At 38.7% G+C, this 19105-nt stretch overlaps 2 protein-coding genes across 2 annotated transcripts; one reads left to right on the forward strand and one right to left on the reverse strand.

Annotated features, from left to right (window-relative positions):
* Positions 1-9208: 9208 nt before the first annotated feature.
* LOC116250366 (uncharacterized) lies at positions 9209-12590 on the forward strand. Its single transcript, XM_050076791.1, has 4 exons — positions 9209-9277; positions 9981-10032; positions 10630-11365; positions 12266-12590. Exons 1-4 carry the CDS (start codon positions 9209-9211, stop codon positions 12510-12512), a joined length of 1104 nt encoding a protein of 367 aa, XP_049932748.1. The 3' UTR covers positions 12513-12590.
* A 1520-nt stretch (positions 12591-14110) lies between these two features.
* Positions 14111-18881, reverse strand: LOC116251169 (probable serine/threonine-protein kinase PBL28). The gene is made up of 8 exons (XM_031625276.2): positions 17759-18881; positions 17497-17640; positions 17139-17326; positions 16097-16295; positions 15851-16014; positions 15678-15779; positions 15182-15304; positions 14111-15098 (listed from the first exon to the last, which is right to left on the reverse strand). The coding sequence occupies exons 2-8, from the start codon at positions 17564-17566 to the stop codon at positions 14871-14873; spliced, it is 1074 nt and encodes a 357-aa protein (XP_031481136.1). The 5' UTR covers positions 17567-17640; positions 17759-18881; the 3' UTR covers positions 14111-14870.
* Between the last annotated feature and the right edge of the window lie 224 nt (positions 18882-19105).

Here is a 19105-nt window from a genome sequence, read left to right on the forward strand (position 1 = left end):
ATCGTGGGACCAAAGACTGTAGGAGGCGACTAAGTCTGTCATGCTAGGATCACATCACAAGAGCAATTCATTTCTCGGTTACGGGATAAAATAAAAGATAAAAATAAAAAATATGGTGATGTACTCCTATACCTCGGATCCACCTAAATAGCAAATAGGAATCAATAAGCATGCAGAATTGGATAGTATGAATAAAAAGGATTGAAGAAAGATCATTCCTACATGAATCACATTCTTATCAGAAATGTAAACCAATATGGGGTTTATCGAAGACATGCAGACAATCCAACATTTATCGACCTTGATTTCATACCTCATTTGTATTTTGCATGGCTGATCAATCATTGCAGCCTGACCAATCAAAAGAATGAAGTTCAGAAAACAATAAAGGTTAAATTCAAACCAGTTGGACGGGTAAAGAATTTTGGCAACCTGTTACCGTGTTACGACATTTACATATGTGACTACTTGCATAAAACAAGATGGGTTCAACTGCTATGTACTTCCAGTCTTCCACCATTCACTAAGCAATAAGAACATCAAGAAGCAAAACTGAATGCAAATTGTGAATTCAGTACACAGTGTTCAGAATATTATCTAGAATTGAGGTGGCCCATCCTTTTGGAGCTCGTTAAAGGCTCGATTAACATACCCTTTTGAATCACATTAGATCAAATGAATAAAACCTGAAAGCAAATGAAGAAAGAAGTTTTCCATCTGAAACAGACACTAGAACAATAAGCAAATGAATAAAACCCGTACACAGAAAAAGATTAAGAAAAACTACAAGAGGCAACTGAAACAGACACTAGAATCACATTAGATCAAGAAAAAGAAGAAAACAAAACAACAAAAAAAAAGGCATTACCAAGAGGCAACTTGAATCATTCTAATGATATATATTCACTTGATTCATCCTCAACCTGAAAGAAATACATATAGTCAATTAACAAATGATTCACAAAATATTTAATGAATACAATTTATTCAAAATATACTTACTTGTGTTACAACTTCATGCATTGGATCACCATCATTCTTTACCCAATTACCCAAACAAACCAAAACTTCAACTGTTTTTGGCACCAATGAACTACGACTATCATTAACAATTCGACCTCCTGTACTGAAAGCTCTTTCTGAAGCAACAGAAGTTATTGGAATTGACAACAAATCACGTGCCATTTGTGAAAGAATTCGATACTTAGATTCCTTATCCTTCCACCATTGCAAAAGATTGAAAGAAAAAGCATCACCATTATTATCATGCTTAATCAATCCGTCCTCCAAATATGTGTCTATCTCAGATTTGGTGACCTGAAAAGCAACATTCTCAGCTTTACCTAACAAGTTAAAAAATAGATCTATTCCACATTGTAGGGTGTCTTGACTCTCTCGACTTTGAATACTAGAGGAATTAGTTGAAGCAGTAGAAATATTGACATCCACTTCATTTCTTTGAATGTAACTTTGATATACATCTTGTAAAGATTGTTTTACCATTTGCATTTGTTCTTCCCTTTCTTCTCTTGATTGGTAAATTCTTGAAAAGACAAGTTCTGATAATGTGAGTTTCACGCGTGGATCTAATATGGATGCAATAATCATGATCAAGTTACAGGATTTCCAATATTTATCAAATTTGTCCTTCATTTTCACTGCCATTGCCTTCATAAACCCACCTTCACTTTCAACTTTTTCCTGCAATATTGCTTGAACTCTCCAAATTTCAAGAAAATATAAGTTTGTTGTTGCATAAGATGACCCAGAAAATAGGGTCGACACTGAATAAAAAACACGAAGAAAACCACATATCACTGCAATTTTTTCCCAATCCTCGGGTCCAAGCAACCATACCAAACCTGGGTCTTCCATGCTATATCTTGCAAAAGCATCTTTATATAAAAGAGCTCTTTCCAACATAAAATATGTTGAATTCCATCGAGTTGGTACATCTAACACTAACTTCTTTGACGTTGAAAGATCCAACTCTCTAGCTGCAGCTGCAAAACCATGGAGTCTTGAAGGTGAAACTTTGATATATTTAACTGCCTCTCTAATGCTAATGATTTCATCCTTAATGGCACTCAATCCATCTTGTACCATTATATTCAAAATATGTGCACAACATCGCACATGAAAAAATTTACCTCCATGATACAAGTTGATGCCGCTCTTTTCCATGTTTTCTTTTAATTTTCTGACAAGAACATCATTTGATGAAGCGTTGTCAACTGTAATAGATATTATTTTCTTTTTAATCTCCCACTCTGCAAGATGTTTAGCAATTACATTTGCTAAAACTAACCCAGTATGAGGTGGCTCAACTTCGGTAAAGTTAATGATACGTTGTTGCATCTTCCAATCTTTATCAATGAAATGTGCTGTTAATGCCAAATATCCAAGTTGTTGGTTTGATGTCCACATATCTGTAGTCAAAGCAATCTTCTCAACACCCTTGAAGACAAGAAGTAATTTCTTCTTTTCATCTTCATATAATTTCATGACATCTCTCTTAACTGTCGTTCTTGAAACTGGCACCCAATTAGGAAAACCAAGCCTAAGAATGAACCTAAACCAACAATTATCCACTATGGAAAAAGCATGTTCTCCGGTTGCCACTAGTTTTGCAATTAACTCTCTTATTGCTTGAGCATCAATGTTGGAACCAATTTCCATAAGCTTCTTCGTGACATCTGAAGTAGTCCCAGATTTAAAACTTAAAGTCGTTTGCTTTGTGTTAGCACAACGTGTCAAACATTTGTGTCTTCTCATTGATGATGTAGAGCCTCCTTCACTTATCGAAAATAGTGCACTGCAGTATTTACATTTTCCTTTTTTGATACAATTTATAACAACCTCGTCAAAATCATTCCATATTGTAGAAGTCTTTGACCTTGACCTTTTTGCACCACTTATACGTACTTCATGAGCATCTATTGAAACCCCTTCATAGTCAGGGTCTTGCGAATCTATAGGAGTTTCATTAGAGGAATGTACTCCATTTGGGACATCATCTGAACTCGGTCTCGAATCACATACTTGTTTGCCCTTATTAATGCTCGAGCTTCCTAAATTTGTCATTCTTCAAACTAGTAATTTTCCCTCCTGCTCAAGCTATTCTCCTATTTGAACATGAAAAGAAATTACTCATCAACAAGCATATTACCAGTTACGTCTAATCAAACAAGAAGATTGTTCAATCATCATAATGAGATACCTGAGGTGGGTAGACTAGAATCTCATTCTATTATGCTCACATGATCACAATCATGCAACATGGAAGAAAATGGTATGTTATTTGAAAGCATAAGACATGAACTGAAATATTTTGACAGACATATAAACTGAACTAGTGTGACTGTAAACAAGAATCTAAGTATATTTATAAAAGCAGCCGCAAAGCTTTTATTGGTTGGATCTCGACTCAAACTACATACCACATTAGCCTAGCAGACTTGGGAAATTTGCCCGTCCGGGATAATACAGTCTTGAGGTATCCACTATAACCAAAATAAAAACCAAACCTCAGAATTTTAAACATCATTCTAAAGACAAACTTTACAATTTACATGAAGACAATTTATAAATGAATTCAGAAAAATAATTAATTGAAATTGTTATAAATGACCATCTACCCAAAACAAAGAAAAAGGAACTTGAAACAAAAATGATGAACCAGTACCCTATATTACAAGGAAAATTTAATAACTCGCAAGTTCTCAATCAAATACCTATTGGAATTAGAAATGCAATAAAAAAATTGCAATTATGTTATTGTCAAAAGACTCAAAACCATTAAATCACTTCATGGTGGAAAGTCCTTCAACAATAGTGTCCATAAGCTGATGCTAATGGTTTTTGTGTTTCTAATATCTGGATTTATCTCATACACAAACTAGGAAGTTCAGTCAGGTTTGACTCTCCCTGATAAGGAAAGAGTTTCAAGTCAGCTAGCAGCCAAAGGCATGTGAACACATCTTAAGTTCACTGGCAGTCAAGTGCACACCCTAGGATGACAATTAGCAACGAGGGAATGGTTATAAGATCATCCGCAGTCCCTGCTAGCAGAGATAAAGATCATTGTGGAAAACCTCCCATTGCCTAAAAAAATCACGTGCATGCGCAAATGCACAAAGAAACAAGAAGGAAAGAAAAATCCAGTGAGGAGAACATCCAATCATAAAATTTAAATTGTATAAAGTTACAAAAAAAAATCTACTGAGTACATAAAATAAGTTCCAATAACAAAATATAAATTCCTCAAATAGCATGAACACTTCCCAACCCCAATTAAAAAGGGCATCAGATTTGCAACGAAAAACATGATTGAAATACCATCATATGCTACAAATTTGTAAGAGTTTTGAGGCCCTTTTCTGCAAAAAGAATATGGCATACTAATTCTTTCTATTTGTAAATAATCAAACTGCAGGTAACACAACAAAATCCATGACAGGAAAAACAATCAAGCAACAGTTTCACAGAGAGGGATAAAAACCAATGTCATGAATATCAACATTAGTTTTGAAATATCACATTAAAACACCCAAAACAAATAAACAAACACACTAAAAGAACATCAAGAACGATCAACTTAAAACCAACTTAAAACTATACGTTCCAACGTTATGCAAAATCGGTGCACATAAAAAATCTACCGGAACAGTGTAAGAGAAGTAAAATTCCGTGGGTTCACCTTTAACCTTGTTGCAGAAGGCTGATAGAGCACGACGTTGCGTGGGATAAGCTCGGGAGGGAGGCGCTCCTTCGCCTCCGCCTTTCCAAAGATGAAAGCGGCCACGGCGAGTACACTGACGCTGCCTCGCAGGGAAACCAAAGCACAGAGCACAGGCGGGCGGACTGCGGAGAAGAAGCACAGTGAAGCAGGGCGGGAGGCAGAACTTTAGTGACGAAACAGAAAACCCAAAAACAAGAGCAGAGGACTAGCATATTGAGGTAGCAACCGGAGAGAGAGAGAGAGCCCTACCGATTCACGGAATCAACCGGAGGAGCAAATACCCGCTCGCTGCCGGACTGTCGGATCCATCGAAGAGAACCGAAGAGGAAGATCGAGGGACGCCCTCTAAACTTGAATCTGCACTAGAGACGATGTGTTAACATTCAAATCAGTTGTTATACACTTAGATCACAAATGTGTTAGGAATCCAACAAGAAATGGGGTAAAAAACAGATGAAATCGAAGGCGGAGCAGCCGGCTGACCTTGAAGGCTGAAGTGGCCCACGGACACGGCCCGCGGACGACTGGTTCGGTGGTTCCTCCTGCAGACGTCGGAGAATCCCGGACGAGAGAACTAGAGAAGAGAAGAGTTGATGAAGTCGGAGAGATCGAGGGGCGACTGGCAAGAGAGGGAGAGTCGGAGAGAGCGAAAACTTCAAAAGAGAGGGAGAAGTGAGATTCGAGAACGAAAATGAAATGAGGAAACCCTAAACCGCGTCCCGCTTTGACGCTTTTTCATCTGAACCGGTTTTAAAAAAACCGGTTCACTAAATAATCGAGCCGATTCGAGCTTTAACGAGTTCACTTACATGAACTCGAACTCGACTCGATTAATTAAACGAGTCGGCTCATCAACTCGAGCTCGACTCGTTTAACTAAATAAGCGGCTCGTTTAAACATACGAGTCGAGTTAAACGAGTCGAGTTCGAGTAGCTCGACTCGTTGAACAGCCCTACGTCCATCCACGAGACGGACCGTGTGTGCGGAACAGATATTTTCTTGTTCAAGTATTCTATATGTGTGCCATCATCATCGTTCATCTTTTAACTTTACTAGGAACTTAAGATGGGAACACGCCCCACTTTAACTTTTCTAATTTTCTTTTGTAAATTTTTGGCTCCCGATAGTGATTTGAATCATCTTATACAAGAAAGAAATCACTATCATCTAGATAGTAACATTTGCCAAAATGTAATCATAGTTCTGCCAACATTTTATGTTTTTCTTGGTAAATCCATGAATTAAGTAAATATATTAGTTCTCAATCTATTAAGTTTGAGTTAAAAGGTCACTGGGAGGCTATTCTTACAACTTTGCGAGTGTTTTTGAGGATAGATGTTTTTACCCTCAAAGGTCGTTTGATTGCTGTCCATTAAGATATGATAGACATGACGTTCTGTCCATTACACTACTACTGTCCTATCCACATAGACAATAATGTTCATTGTTCACCATTTGATTACTTTAACAACAAAACACTACATTCTTTTTGTCCGGCGTTTGTTTTATATATGTCTGTTCTGTCCGTTTTGTCTAATGTTTGTTTCTGTCCGGTCCGGTCCAATCTGTCTGTTTTGTTTGTCCTGATTGATGTTTGTTTTTATGTTTTGTTCGAACTATCTATTCTATCCAATGTTTGTATCTTCTCTAATAAGTTTTGACTATCATATTTGTTAACATGACAATATTTAAAAAGAAAAAAAAGACAAATATACAAGTAAATAAATAAAAAAAGGAATGTTTAAAAAGCCACGTGAAAAGAGATTGTACTTTCTTCTTATACACCTGGTCCATGTTTTGTCATTTTTCCTTCCTTAGACGTTCATCTCATGCATTAGACCTTTCTCTAGTTAATGCGTCACTCTGTGAGATACATTTTCATTTTTTTAATATAATTTTCACTTTTTCTCATCATGGGTATTTTAGTCATTTGAGCACTCAAGCACACACTTCAATGTTCGGGGTCGAACTCATAGTCATAGAGATTCAGATGAAGCCTACGTTTTACATATAATTTCAAAACCAGAAATCACTTGTTTATGGTTTTTTAATGAATTATGTCTATACTTGTTGAAAGCTGCTGAACAGCTGACATGAGACAATGGATGAGGAATCGGAAATAACCATGGTACATTAACCGGTAAAACCAAAAACTCTCTATATAAGCAAATGAAATTCAAATTTTTTCTATAAAAAAAAAACAAAAAATATCTCTACAATGCAGCTCCAGAATATAAGGTTTCGTTTTAGCTTAGATAATGTGTTGAACTTCTCACAAACAACCTTTAGATGCTTCACTTCATACTTCTCTGCCACTATTAAGAGCTCGTAAGCCATTTGTTCATCAAAGAAGGCATCAGCTGTTTACACGAGAGAGCGCAACACGTAATAGGAAACATCCACTATCTTGATGGTGCCACGCTTGCTTTCTTCCATGTCATTCTCCAGCATTGCTTTAAAAACTGGAGATTTGCTTATCTGAAAAAACATTGGAAGTGCAAAATATTCGGTGTCGGGAAATAGTTAAATCATCATCAGGATCTTGATCAAAAAAAAAAAAAAGGAAAACTAGAATGAAACACAAGCTTATCACTGAAATAATATCTAACATTAAAATGTTTCCAAGGACTGAAGGAGAGCACTACAACTTGATAAGGTAACTATAAGTGTAAACAAAATTGTCCAATTGGGATCAGACAAATGCAAATCAACATAATATACATCTTCAATATATCAACATAAGGGCACAGAAAGATGAGATTGAATATTGTCAGACCATGATAATAAGCACGGGATAATCTAGTAAATGAAGAGATCTATTCAAAAAAGATCTTTGAGGTCGAGGTCTATGTTTGGATTAATGTCTCATCCATATAAAGCTATGTTCATGTATACTATACTCGGCCTCCTGCAGACATTCAAGGTAGAAAACTTTTGTTCTACAAAAAGACCCGATAATGTGTTAGCTCAACTCACACACATTCTCTTCTACACATGCACTCATATGCCCAACTTCTAAAAGAGGTATCTATGTCTGCGATTAGGGTTTAATGAAATCCCTTCTTCAATATATATACCTCAAAATTGGGTGGGTTTATTACAACGTCCTAACCAGTCCACCCGACCCAAATCTGTTATATTGAGTAAGACATCCAACTCGTAAAGAGACAAGGGGCCTCTTCTACTTAGACCTTGGTCAGGTCAAATACAATGACAATATCTTATAGATATATTTTGGCACAGAACTAAATGAGTAAAAAATAGCAACAATCAAACATATTCATTAGCAATTTAAAAAATATAATGATGTTCATTGATATTGTTGGACCATCAATATTGGCGTAGATGCCCATCTGAAAAGCAATAAAATTTATTGAAACGGACAAAAAATTCAATACCTTGTGCAAATGAAATTTCACTTCTTCGACAACTACAATTATGTCAGTTGCTAGCTCCGATGCCACAAACCTGCATGATTTATCAAAATTAAAGACAAAAAGGGAACCATTTTAATAAAATTAGTCAATCAGGAGAAGACCATTTTTTCTGTCAATACAAAAAAATAACTTAAACTTTACAAAGAAGGTCAAATTCATATTTAAACATGAAAAGGATGGCTTGGGGTACACATCATGCATAATTTTTCAATAACCAAAAGAATGATTATTTGGATGACTACCCAGAGTATTATATACAGGAAGGCACCATGATGATATCATATTTGACAAAAACAACTCTTTATTTTTGAAGATGGTTCAGGATGACATTGTGTCATGGAAGGCTTTGATTTTAGGCTTGCTTGGCCTAAGTGGATATTCAAGAAAAGCTTTGGAAACTACAGACAAAGTGCTGGCCATGGGGTCAGCAAATAATATCAAATTCTTTGCAATACTGAGATCTTGAAAGCAAAAGGTGATCTCGTTGATGTTAGACTCAAATAAATATACAACATACATGTGCACAGACATTTCACAGTTCACACTGTGCTGATCAGGATGCAAGATTTTGGTCATGCTTTTCTACAAACATTTTGGGAAATCTTCCATTCAGTAGTAAAAAAACCCAAATCCAGTAACCCAATTGTTGCCATTTGCAACAAATACAAAAGGGGCTTTAGCTACCATTGATAGTAGAATCGAACAATAGAGAGAGGGAGAGAGAGAGAGATGGGAATAGACCGGTACCTGGAATGCAGATGGTCACCCTGCCTTGCTCAAAGCTGCTGCACAGGAGCCGCTGGAAGACGCCCTGCTGAGGGGTTGCTCGAAGACGCTCACTGAGAAGCTGCAAGCGACACTGCGGTGATCGCCCTCCAGTGGAGACAGAGGAGAAGGAGAAAAACAGAAAGGGCTAGGGCAGCTCGGGAGACGGAGGAGAAGGAGAGAAATAGGAAGGGTTAGGGCAGCTTGGGGCGGAGATGGAGGAGAAAGGCAGCTGGGGGCGGAGGCGAGGAGAAAGGCAGCAGAGATGGGGGCAGAGATGGAGGAGAAGGAGATGGCGTCGAGTGCTTGGGGTCGGGGGTCGTGGTCGTCGCAGGTAGGGTTGGGCATCGGGCCGGGCCGGGCCAATGTAATTTCGGGCCTCGTGCTTCGGTTAATGCTCGAAGCCCGGTCCGACCCAATTGTTAATGGGCCGGGCGGGCTTAGTCGGGCTTTTGGGTGAGATGGGCTGGGCTTTTTTGGGTCGGGCCTGTTTCTCACAATAGTTGTCAGCATTTCACAGGGCAAAACAAGTTGCAGATGGAAGCTTCCAAGGTAGGCAGATAAGAACTTCAAAGGATTTTAGTGTAGGCAAGAATTTTTCTGCTTGAATGAGATGACAGAGGCATATCCTTATTATTTCTTCTTTCTTCTCCTCCTTCTCGATCGAGTGGTTGTGGTGGACAATCGATTGGAATGCAAAATCCAGTGATGAAATGAAAAAATGATTAACTGGTTGCGATGATAACGAGAAGCAATGGAGAGCGTGATGAAGAGGCGGTAGCGAGGGAGAGGAGCGTGATAGAAGAAGCCCTAACGGGTAGAAAAAAAAATCATCAAAAAAAGTTGGACCTTCACAGCGACAACGGCGACGGGGGAGGACCAAAGGAGGCAGCCAAGGGACGAGGAGGAGGATGGGAGGAGGCAGTCTCCATGACGGGAATGAAACTTTTTACAACAAAAAGTCCAAAACCCTAACTTACCTAAGTTCATTTTTGTAAAAAAGAATAATACTATAATAATAATGTCGGACTTGTCAGGCCACCGACGATCACAGCAGCAAGCTCGAGCCCGTGGCGGGCCGGATACCGGGTACCCGGCAGCGGCCTGACCCGATGCCTATGCTTAGTCGGGGGGACGAGAGAGGAAGAGTGTTCTGTGGTGTCTGTTTTAAGGATTAACTCAGAACATAATGAAACAAAAAAAACAATTTATACTTCTAGTTGTCACCGTGTCCAACCTGTCTTGGACAGGGTTTGATGAAAATTTTGATTAGACCTACTTGTGTCATGTAGCCATCAAACGACCTCTCAATGTTGCTCTCAACCCTCCAAAACAATATTCCTTCTTTGAATTCATTGAGATTTTTTATAAGTGGACAATTGAAATAGCGATATTACTCCAAATAAAACAATTTCCATTCTATCGAAGAAATTATTATTATTCATTTCTAACAATATTTTTATCGGCGCACACAACCAACAGAGCTAATCTCCGAGCCAGCGGGGTCACCACAATTGGTCACATTCCGGTGCAAATCGGCTGGGGGGTACACACAATCGGTCCGACCATTTTCCACCTCTCTCTCGCTCGTATCCAGAACCACATCTACGTCTCTCTCTCTCTCTCTTTAGTCTCTACCGAAGATAACGATGAAAGCGCGACGCGCAGTCTCTCGTCACTTCTGAGCGGGAAATAAGTTTTACTATGGCCGCAACTCTGTCTTCCTGCTGCTTAGAGGCTGCAATCCCTTCTTCTCACTTACCGCTCCCCAAGTCATCGGTTCCTTTGCAATTCGGACGCTTGCACCTTCATCACAGAACGAAACCAGGCGACCCACTTGTCTGTTACACAAGAAACCACCATCTTTTCTCTCTCAGCCCTCAACCCCCCATTTCCACTTCTTCCCTCCCCTTCCCTCATCCGCATCAGATTCAGACTTCTCTGATCCACAGGCTTCGGAGAATAAGACCAGGACCTCAAGTTTCGATGTTCTCAAACTCAAGAGAGTGAACGGGTTCTTGGATGAAGAAGATTTGCGGAAACTGAGAATTTTGGAGAACTTCTTGTATGTTCAAGAATTAGGTCATGGGCTTTTGCAGATTAGGCTCATGGCTGCGGAGGAGATAGACAAGACCGTTGAACTGCTCGCGGATTCGTTCGCTGAATTGTCGTGGGCACAATTTACTTATACTCCATTGTTGAAGGTGGTGGTGAGGCAACATGTGATGGAGAGAAGGGCAGTGATTCCTCATGCCGCCACGCTCGTAGGCTTTTATGGAACAGGGAACGGGGAGATGGAGCTTGCGGGAACCGTCGAGATATCGTTCGATCGGAGAGGGGCTAACGCTAATCCCCCCACGCCGACGCCGCCGAGAGGGTCGCCGTATCTTTGTAATATGTCCGTCAGGAAAGAGCTTCGAAGGTATGCGCGATGGGGTGGGGCTCTCATTGAGAAGAGTGGTTTTGCTAGGTCACCCATTTGAGGAATCTTAATTCAGTAGATTAATTGTTTCCATATTGGTAATTATTTCTGCAATCGCCATCGTGATTAATTGGGCGGTGTTCTTTTGCTCCTTCATTTTGGGTCAATCTATTTGGAGTGACAAGGAAAGCTTGAATGGTGCTAATTCTTCAATTTATATATTTGCATATGAGCCTTTTGTGTATGCTTTTATTATCTTGTTAAACAATTTTTAAAAGAATTGAACTATGGCAAAATGTTTACTTTTGCCGTGGCTTTATCTGCCTCGGCGAAAGAGTTCTTTTGCTTTTCTTCATAAATGAGTGGGCTTCAATAGATTTTTATACCGAGGGCTTTAACTTATAGTGGAAGATGATTAAATGAACCATCAAGTCCATTATACAGCGAACTTCAGTAATCAGAACCTATCAGCTTGAAGTTATTAATTGTTGTAAGTAATTGAGTCTTTTGGTTTCGCAATGCGCTACTTCTGTTTGTTTGTCTTTTCTCCTTCCTCACTCTCATGCATTTCTTCAACAGTTCAATTTTTACGTTTTCTATCTGAAAGATGCTTTAGCGTGCGCCCCAGAGTGAGCTGATGTTGCCGTAAAACATTTCATCTTCAAGAACCTGTGTGCGAATCCATATTGTTATATGTTTATAACTTCACGATTCACATTTTGGAATCATTAGCTGTAATGGTCTACACTATATTTATATTATTGGATAATGGAGATTGATAACCATGACGAATGGCACTATGTCTTCACAACTAGAAATTTTGAAAATTTCCAGCTTTTTCATTGATGCTTATGAGAACTAGGGCTCTCTAATCTTACTGTAATTTTATCTTTTTTTCAGAAGGGGAATTGGCCGCCATCTATTGAAGGCATCAGAGGAACTTGCACCTCAGTTGGGAGCCAGCGAGATATACTTGCATTGCAGGCTGATTGATACTGCGCCTCTTAGCATGTATAGCAAGGCTGGTTATAATGTTGTCAGAACAGACAGTCTCTTGTCCCTGTTGAGTTTTCAGCGACGCAAACACTTGATGTATAAGAGACTGGCTTTGCCTGCAAAGACTCGACAACTTATAGATCCACTGTAGACTCAAATCTCCTCAGTGTATATGAAGGTAGTGAACAAATTACAACACAGCTCAGTGTAACAAAAAAATTGAGTTTTATTTTTTTATTCTTTTATAGACAAGAAAATAGGTAAAAAAAGGCTTTTGCATCTTTCTATTGCTGCATCATGTTTTACATGGTTGGTTGCAGCTGGCTTCTTGAAATTCAGGACCTTTTGCTTTGGCAAGCCCAAAGGAAATCAACTTCATAGTCTAGATAGTCTAGTTTCATTTTTTTAGACTTCACTTCTGAAACTTTTGACAGAAATTCATGTGGTTTAAAACCCTTCTTTTTTATGTCATTAGGTCCACATAGAAATGTGAAGAGAACAGCATCTTAGATATGAGTGCCTATACCCTGTTTGCCAATAGGTGCAAACAGCTTATGAAACCTCTGAATTATGCATGATTGTGACACCTGAAGTTCATCTGCTTATATGGATATTTTATGAATAAGGTACAATATATTGCAAGAAAAAGGTTACCTGATGCCCCTAGTTTGCATAGCAAAATTTATTGTTTAGCTAATGAACGACCATGAACTTTTTCATATTAATAATTTTTTGAAGATGAGCGTGATTTGCTTTGGTCCCCATCACAGCTTCTTTTCACTTTTGCTGGTGAACTGGGATAGTTGTACTGTCCATTCCTGCAGACCAACGGTTTCTGATACATGATCAATACATGAAAGAATGATCAGCCAGTCAATCATAGATTTACTGGTACTTTTCTGGCTCAAATGTTCCCTGTCTTTTCATAAACATTCTTTTGGCTAGTATGCATGAGCTATGACTGCATCATAGGTTCGCCTATTACTGTTCGTCCATGCTGATCAAGGATTTCTGATACATGATTAATAAATGAAAGAATGATCAGCTAGTCAATCATAGATTCACTGGTAGTCTTCTGGCTCAAACATTTCCCGTTTTTTTATAGACATTTTTTGGCTAGTATACATGAGTTATGACTGCATGACAGGTTGATCTTGGAATATAGTGGTTTCTTTCTCCTATTAAGTTCGATTGTACTTGAAACTACCTTGCCTTAAGATTGTTACCAGCTGTATGTTTGTGAACACTTACATGCTTAATTTCTCTTGCACACATTATTTTACTTGGTAATAAATAATGTGTACATCAGTAGTTCAGAAAGTTTGTTAATAAATAATGCATGAATCACGTACACTTCAGCTTTTAGTCAAAGGTTGTGAATGTCTACCAATGCTTTAGGCCATTGAAGGAAAGAAAATATCTATTTCTGGAAGGCCCTTCCCTCCTTTTTTTTTGTTGGATAGTCGAAGGAAGGGTTGGTCTTCCGGGATTTAAACTGAGGATTCAGGTTAAGTGGTCTGACCGGTATAGTTATAACTTATTTGTTTGTTTCAATGCTTCATTGCATAATTCTTTTCCCTTCCATAATTCAGTGCTCTTGAACGTTTGAGTGTTTTTGTTGCATCAGTAAAAGTCCCTTTTTTGTGGTGTCACTTTGCCAGTGCCGTTATTTTAGAGTGTGTTTAGACTTCAGAGTTCTACCAGTATTTTTAGGTTATAGGTGTCAAGTTCATTTGCTTCCATTTCAGAGGGAGAGACAGACATTCCAACTCCAAGGACCTTATACATCTAAATGGTGTGCTGGCAGAAGCATTGTTGAAGACGTTCATTGTCATGGAAATAATTGGCTTGGATGCTACACTTCAGCAGCATCCTGTCCACACATCCCTGTTATATATAAATATAACGGTGTGTCTCAACCAAGCTTTTTAGGAACGCCCTCAAATGTGTTCACATTATAGTGCAAGTGCTCCTTGCAATCTGCGTGAAATCATTTCCTTAGTTTAAGTTACAAGATCAGTTTTGCTGCCCAGGCTTCATAAGTTACTCTATTCTCAGGCACAGTACAGGTGCTGTAGTGACCCAAAAACGGATTTTCAAATGACTAGGCAAAGAAGAATTTTTCTTGCATGCTTCACAATGTTATTTGGTACGAAGAAAATGAATTTGTTAGCTTGTGAATAATGCAACTCGGTTGCCTGTTAATCTAGAAAAGGATTAATGAGGCTGAGTACTTGGACATTCAGGACAGTGTCATGATGTGTGGAATTGATGGCTTCAGGTATTACTGTCTAGCAAGGTTTGGAAGCATGAATATGGAGAACTATTACTATGTCAACTCGGTTTGTCAATTTAAATTTCATAATGAACTTGGATCCAGTTCCATCCGTTCGCTTTTTATAGACAAATAGACAGCTTATCTTACATGTGCATCACATGATGCTGTTTAATTTAAATTATACAAAAGCCCAACATGCAGACCTCATAATACAATATTCAATATGAGACATCAAAGGTTCACGGAAGAGAAGCCCGACGCCTTTGAGTTATTGTAGAATATCTTTTGAAGTTCCCTGACACAGTCTATCATCGTTGGTCTTTCACTACTGTCAATACGTATACATCGAGATGCAAGGTTTGCAAACATTGCAACAGATTCGAAGGTGTATGATCCCCTATTAAGATCAGGATCGATCACTTTATACAACTTCTTCCGGTCATTCAGCATGCGTCTTACCTGGAGTTTTCAGGACCATCTCAATGAGTAGTTGCAAAGAACTCAAATAGTGGAACTCTCAGAATGTACAAGAAACGGTATACCTGTAGTACAAGGCTTTGTTCATTTGGTCCCTGGTTCAAATCCACCGCTTTCCGACCAGTCAGCAGTTCCAGGAGAACTATTCCAAATGCATATACATCACTCTGAATCGTAAGTTTTCCTGTCTGGAACAACATTAAGACGAATAAGGCTCATGTGATATGAGATGGATAATATATGATCTTATTTATGTATTTAATATTAGGCCGTCATTAATGTCTTCCCTGAAAAATGTGATATTTAAGAAATGGTTTATTTACTAATAACAGATTCTCTTCTATATAATCCATGGGGTTCTGAAAACTTCAAACATCTCTCAAAAGAAAGATATACATAGAAGCAGGGTTTTGCTGAACAGACCGCACTTAAAAAATGGCAGAGCCTTGAAATTTTATGCACAAAAAAATAGCACGATAAATACCAATGAGGGAAAAGGCAACATTTTGTAAATTAAACACTATTACCAAAATCGAAGTGGAATAAGATTTGTCTACATACTGCTGTGTACTCCGGATCGAAATAGCCAAAAGTACCGAGCACTCTTGTGACATATAATTCTTGCCCCTCATGCATCAACTTAGCTAGGCCAAAATCTGAAATCTGTGAGACAATTGGCATCTGGTCATGTAACTTTTACAGATATTAAAAGCTAAAACATATCTTATAACTACCTTGACTTCATAGTCTTCATCCAAAAGGATGTTGGTGGATTTGAAATCTCTGTGCACAATAGGGAATCCCAGGGGAGCACTGGAATGGAGATAGGCAAGTCCTCTTGCAGCTCCAAATGCTACTTTGAGTCTCAATGGCCAATCCAACTTCTCTCTTCTAGTACCTTGGTCGATGAAATAGATGACTTGAGTTAAACGGCCTAATGGAAGAAACAGGAAAAGGAGCACATTGGAAATGTACGTCACCATTCAAGTGATCTTGCAGGTTTCCATTGTGCATATATTCATAAACCAGGAAACGATGCTTCCCGTCTGCACAATAACCAATAAGAGCAACCAGGTTTGGGTGATCCAGCCTGCTCAAGAGATCAACTTCTACTCTAAATTCTCGTTCTCCATCTGCTTCCTTACTTGATGGCAGCTCCATTTTCTTTATTGCTACAGCCTTCAATGAATATTAAATGTTCAACCAACCAAAAGGAAAAAATCAGGAACCTGTCATCGATGTCACCACAAACTTCATCCATGATTAAACAGAAAAAGGCAGTAACATTTGACAGTCACAAATTAGTAACATGAAAGAGAAAAGGCATCATAACAAGATGGTAGGGCATGGAAATCTGAAACTGAATGCAGGCTAGAACGACTATAAGCCATTAGGCCATAAACTCTTGGAATTATTTGGATATGTTTCAGAGATGCCTCGTTTTTTCCCTTTTTCCTCATTTTCGCCAGTTTAACTACGCGGTTAACAGTTCTCAATTGCCAAAGTGGAAGTGATCCATCCATCCTCCTCATTGAGTATTTTTTTCATGACATTGAGCCAAAAAGATGGCAGAGAACGCATGTCAAACATTAATCAGGTTTGAAGATCCTTTCAAGGATTCAAAATTTTTCTCTGTGATGTAACTTTTATACTCGTACGCGACGCAGCAGATGGGATGTGAAAGATGGGTGCAGTACATACAGATACACTGTGATGCCTTAGTCTTGGTAGACTCGTAAACTTGTTACCACTTAGAAAAAGGTTTTTCTTTTGTTTCATTTGGAAGGCTGAAAACCCTTGAAACATTCATCTGTGGCTGTAGGAATGACCACCTTTAGCACTCAGATACAAACAAAACTGGCATGCACGATATTGTGTCTTTTTATCAGTTAATAACACTAGCATGCAGGAGATATTTCAGCAGTTGGAACTTACTACTAAAACTATAGGGCTTAATTACCACCTAATAGCCATATACAGCGGCATTCAATTGAACGATCTTCCATTTAGCTGATTGCATACCTGCCCAGACCGCAAGATTCCTTTGTATACGCGCCCAAATCCACCTTTTCCTAGCAAGTTTTCATCATTGAATGATAGGGTAGCTTCTTCCATTTCTTTGAAAGTAAACACAGAACCGCTATGTCTCTTCTTAGCAGTGGAGGTAACTCCATGATTGAGTTGCCAATATTCCAAAGGTTTGTATATCCCTAAACGACAAAAATATTCATGATAAAAGATAAAGCATAAATTTTCAAAGACTATAAACAATTGAAAGAATCCATTTTGCCTAGCCTTACTGAAAATCCTACGACAAAAATATTTGGACAAAGTTCAGAAGAATTCTGATAATCTAGTAATGGATGAGAAATAAACGTACACGGATCGCTGAGATCGTGAGATTTGCTTCTTCTCCTCTTGTTCCACGCAGATAAGAATCCGAACGGCATGGTCGCTATTCCAAAAACCAAAACTTTTTGTTGATCTCAAACCGAACTCTGAGAAACTGAATGCGATGACAAAACTACAACAAGAATCACCAATCAGCATCCAAATTGGTAAACACCTAGTCTCGGAAATGCACAAGAAGACACAAATTTCTGTCCAAATTTATGTTTTAAGAGGAAAAGGGAGACCCTTACAGTATAAGGAAAGGAATAAAGTTGGTCTGATGAATAAATGGAGAATTTGGCCAGGTGGGTCATCAAGAAAAACGAAAGGGAAAGTTGGATGCCTGAAGAGGAGTGGGAAGGAAGAGTAGAGGAAGCGTGTTGATTCTCCTTTGCTGTAGAAAGAAAAACAATGTAACAACAGGCTCCCCATTTCAGAGAGAGAGAGAGACAGAGAGTTGAAAAGACGCTGTCAATCACCCATATCTCCACTTCCCATCCAATCTCACAGCAAACCAGTTTGGTGATGATAAGGATGTAAAAAATCTCTCTTTGTCTCTCTACCAACCACCGATCTCGGCACACATAGACCACAGTTCACCATGAATTTATAAAAGGCCAACCATTTGAACTAGCTGCAAGAACTACCCATCGAAAACCAACATCCGGAAGTCCCAGAAACCACGTCAAGATGCTGTTTGCTCAGCCTGTGAAACAAATATTCAGATATTGATGAACATGCTCTGTCAACTAATCTGGGTTGCGAGACAAACTCCAGAAGACGACGGCCCAAATTGAAGAAGATCGGTTAAAACAACTTTCAAATGAAAATTCTTGCAATTATCTTTCTCAAGCGCAAGCTACAACTCATCCTAAGGCTACATTTTGAAGCTTCCGAAAGATCATAAGTTGGTGGTACAAAGCGGCAGTGTCCGATATTCCCAATACATATCATGGAACATCTTACGATCCAATGGCATTTTCTCAAACATTTCAAGACACTACCCATCAACCAACAAACCCTGTTTCTCAATGTAGCACTTTCCAATTCACTCTTTCCTTGCCCTTCAAGAAAGTTTCCCCGCAGTCTGCTTTAGCCTTAAAGCGATTTAGATCCTTACCTTGGAGACTTTAAGCGAATGTACCTAACCAGTTGTGTAGAATCTTTACAGTTAAAAAAAAAAAAGAAGCTACGTGCTCGTTTACTCCAACCTTTTGACCTGGATACTTATTTCTTTCTGGACCTTTTAAATCAAGATGCAGCAAAAAACTGAACTTCCAAAGTCTCCATCACTTGAAGAATAGGAAATTTTAGCACTAAAACGCCGACGCTTTCTATCCACGTAATCCAAGAGGTTGACATGGAAGCATATTACGGCAGAACATGCTTTACGGTTTTTTTCTTTTTCTTTTATGGGCATTGGTCTCCAACCATCCATCCTTACCTGTCGTGTAGATGAACTTCCATCACTTTAAATTTTCACTTGGTCAATCATCTTCAACGATGCAAAACTTGCAATATCTTTTCATAGAAAAACCCTGCAACTACTCCAACCTTGTAATAAAAGTGGACGGTTTGCACATATGATATGGAACTCG

Source organism: Nymphaea colorata, chromosome 3 (genome assembly GCF_008831285.2).
Source record: "Nymphaea colorata isolate Beijing-Zhang1983 chromosome 3, ASM883128v2, whole genome shotgun sequence".
Classification (NCBI taxonomy): Eukaryota; Viridiplantae; Streptophyta; class Magnoliopsida; order Nymphaeales; family Nymphaeaceae; genus Nymphaea; species Nymphaea colorata.

Coding starts and splice junctions, on each gene's coding strand:
- LOC116250366 (XM_050076791.1), top strand. CDS start 9,209: ATGGGGGCAGAGATGGAGGAGAAGGAGATGGCGTCGAGTGCTTGGGGT. Junction 9,278..9,980: donor GGGGGTCGTGGTCGTCGCAG/GTAGGGTTGGGC, acceptor CGGACTTGTCAG/GCCACCGACGATCACAGCAG. Junction 11,366..12,265: donor GTCAGGAAAGAGCTTCGAAG/GTATGCGCGATG, acceptor TCTTTTTTTCAG/AAGGGGAATTGGCCGCCATC.
- LOC116251169 (XM_031625276.2), bottom strand. CDS start 17,566: ATGCCGTTCGGATTCTTATCTGCGTGGAACAAGAGGAGAAGAAGCAAA. Junction 16,015..16,096: donor CCTGCAAGATCACTTGAATG/GTGACGTACATT, acceptor TCATCGACCAAG/GTACTAGAAGAGAGAAGTTG. Junction 15,305..15,677: donor TCGATCCGGAGTACACAGCA/GTATGTAGACAA, acceptor ATGTTGTTCCAG/ACAGGAAAACTTACGATTCA.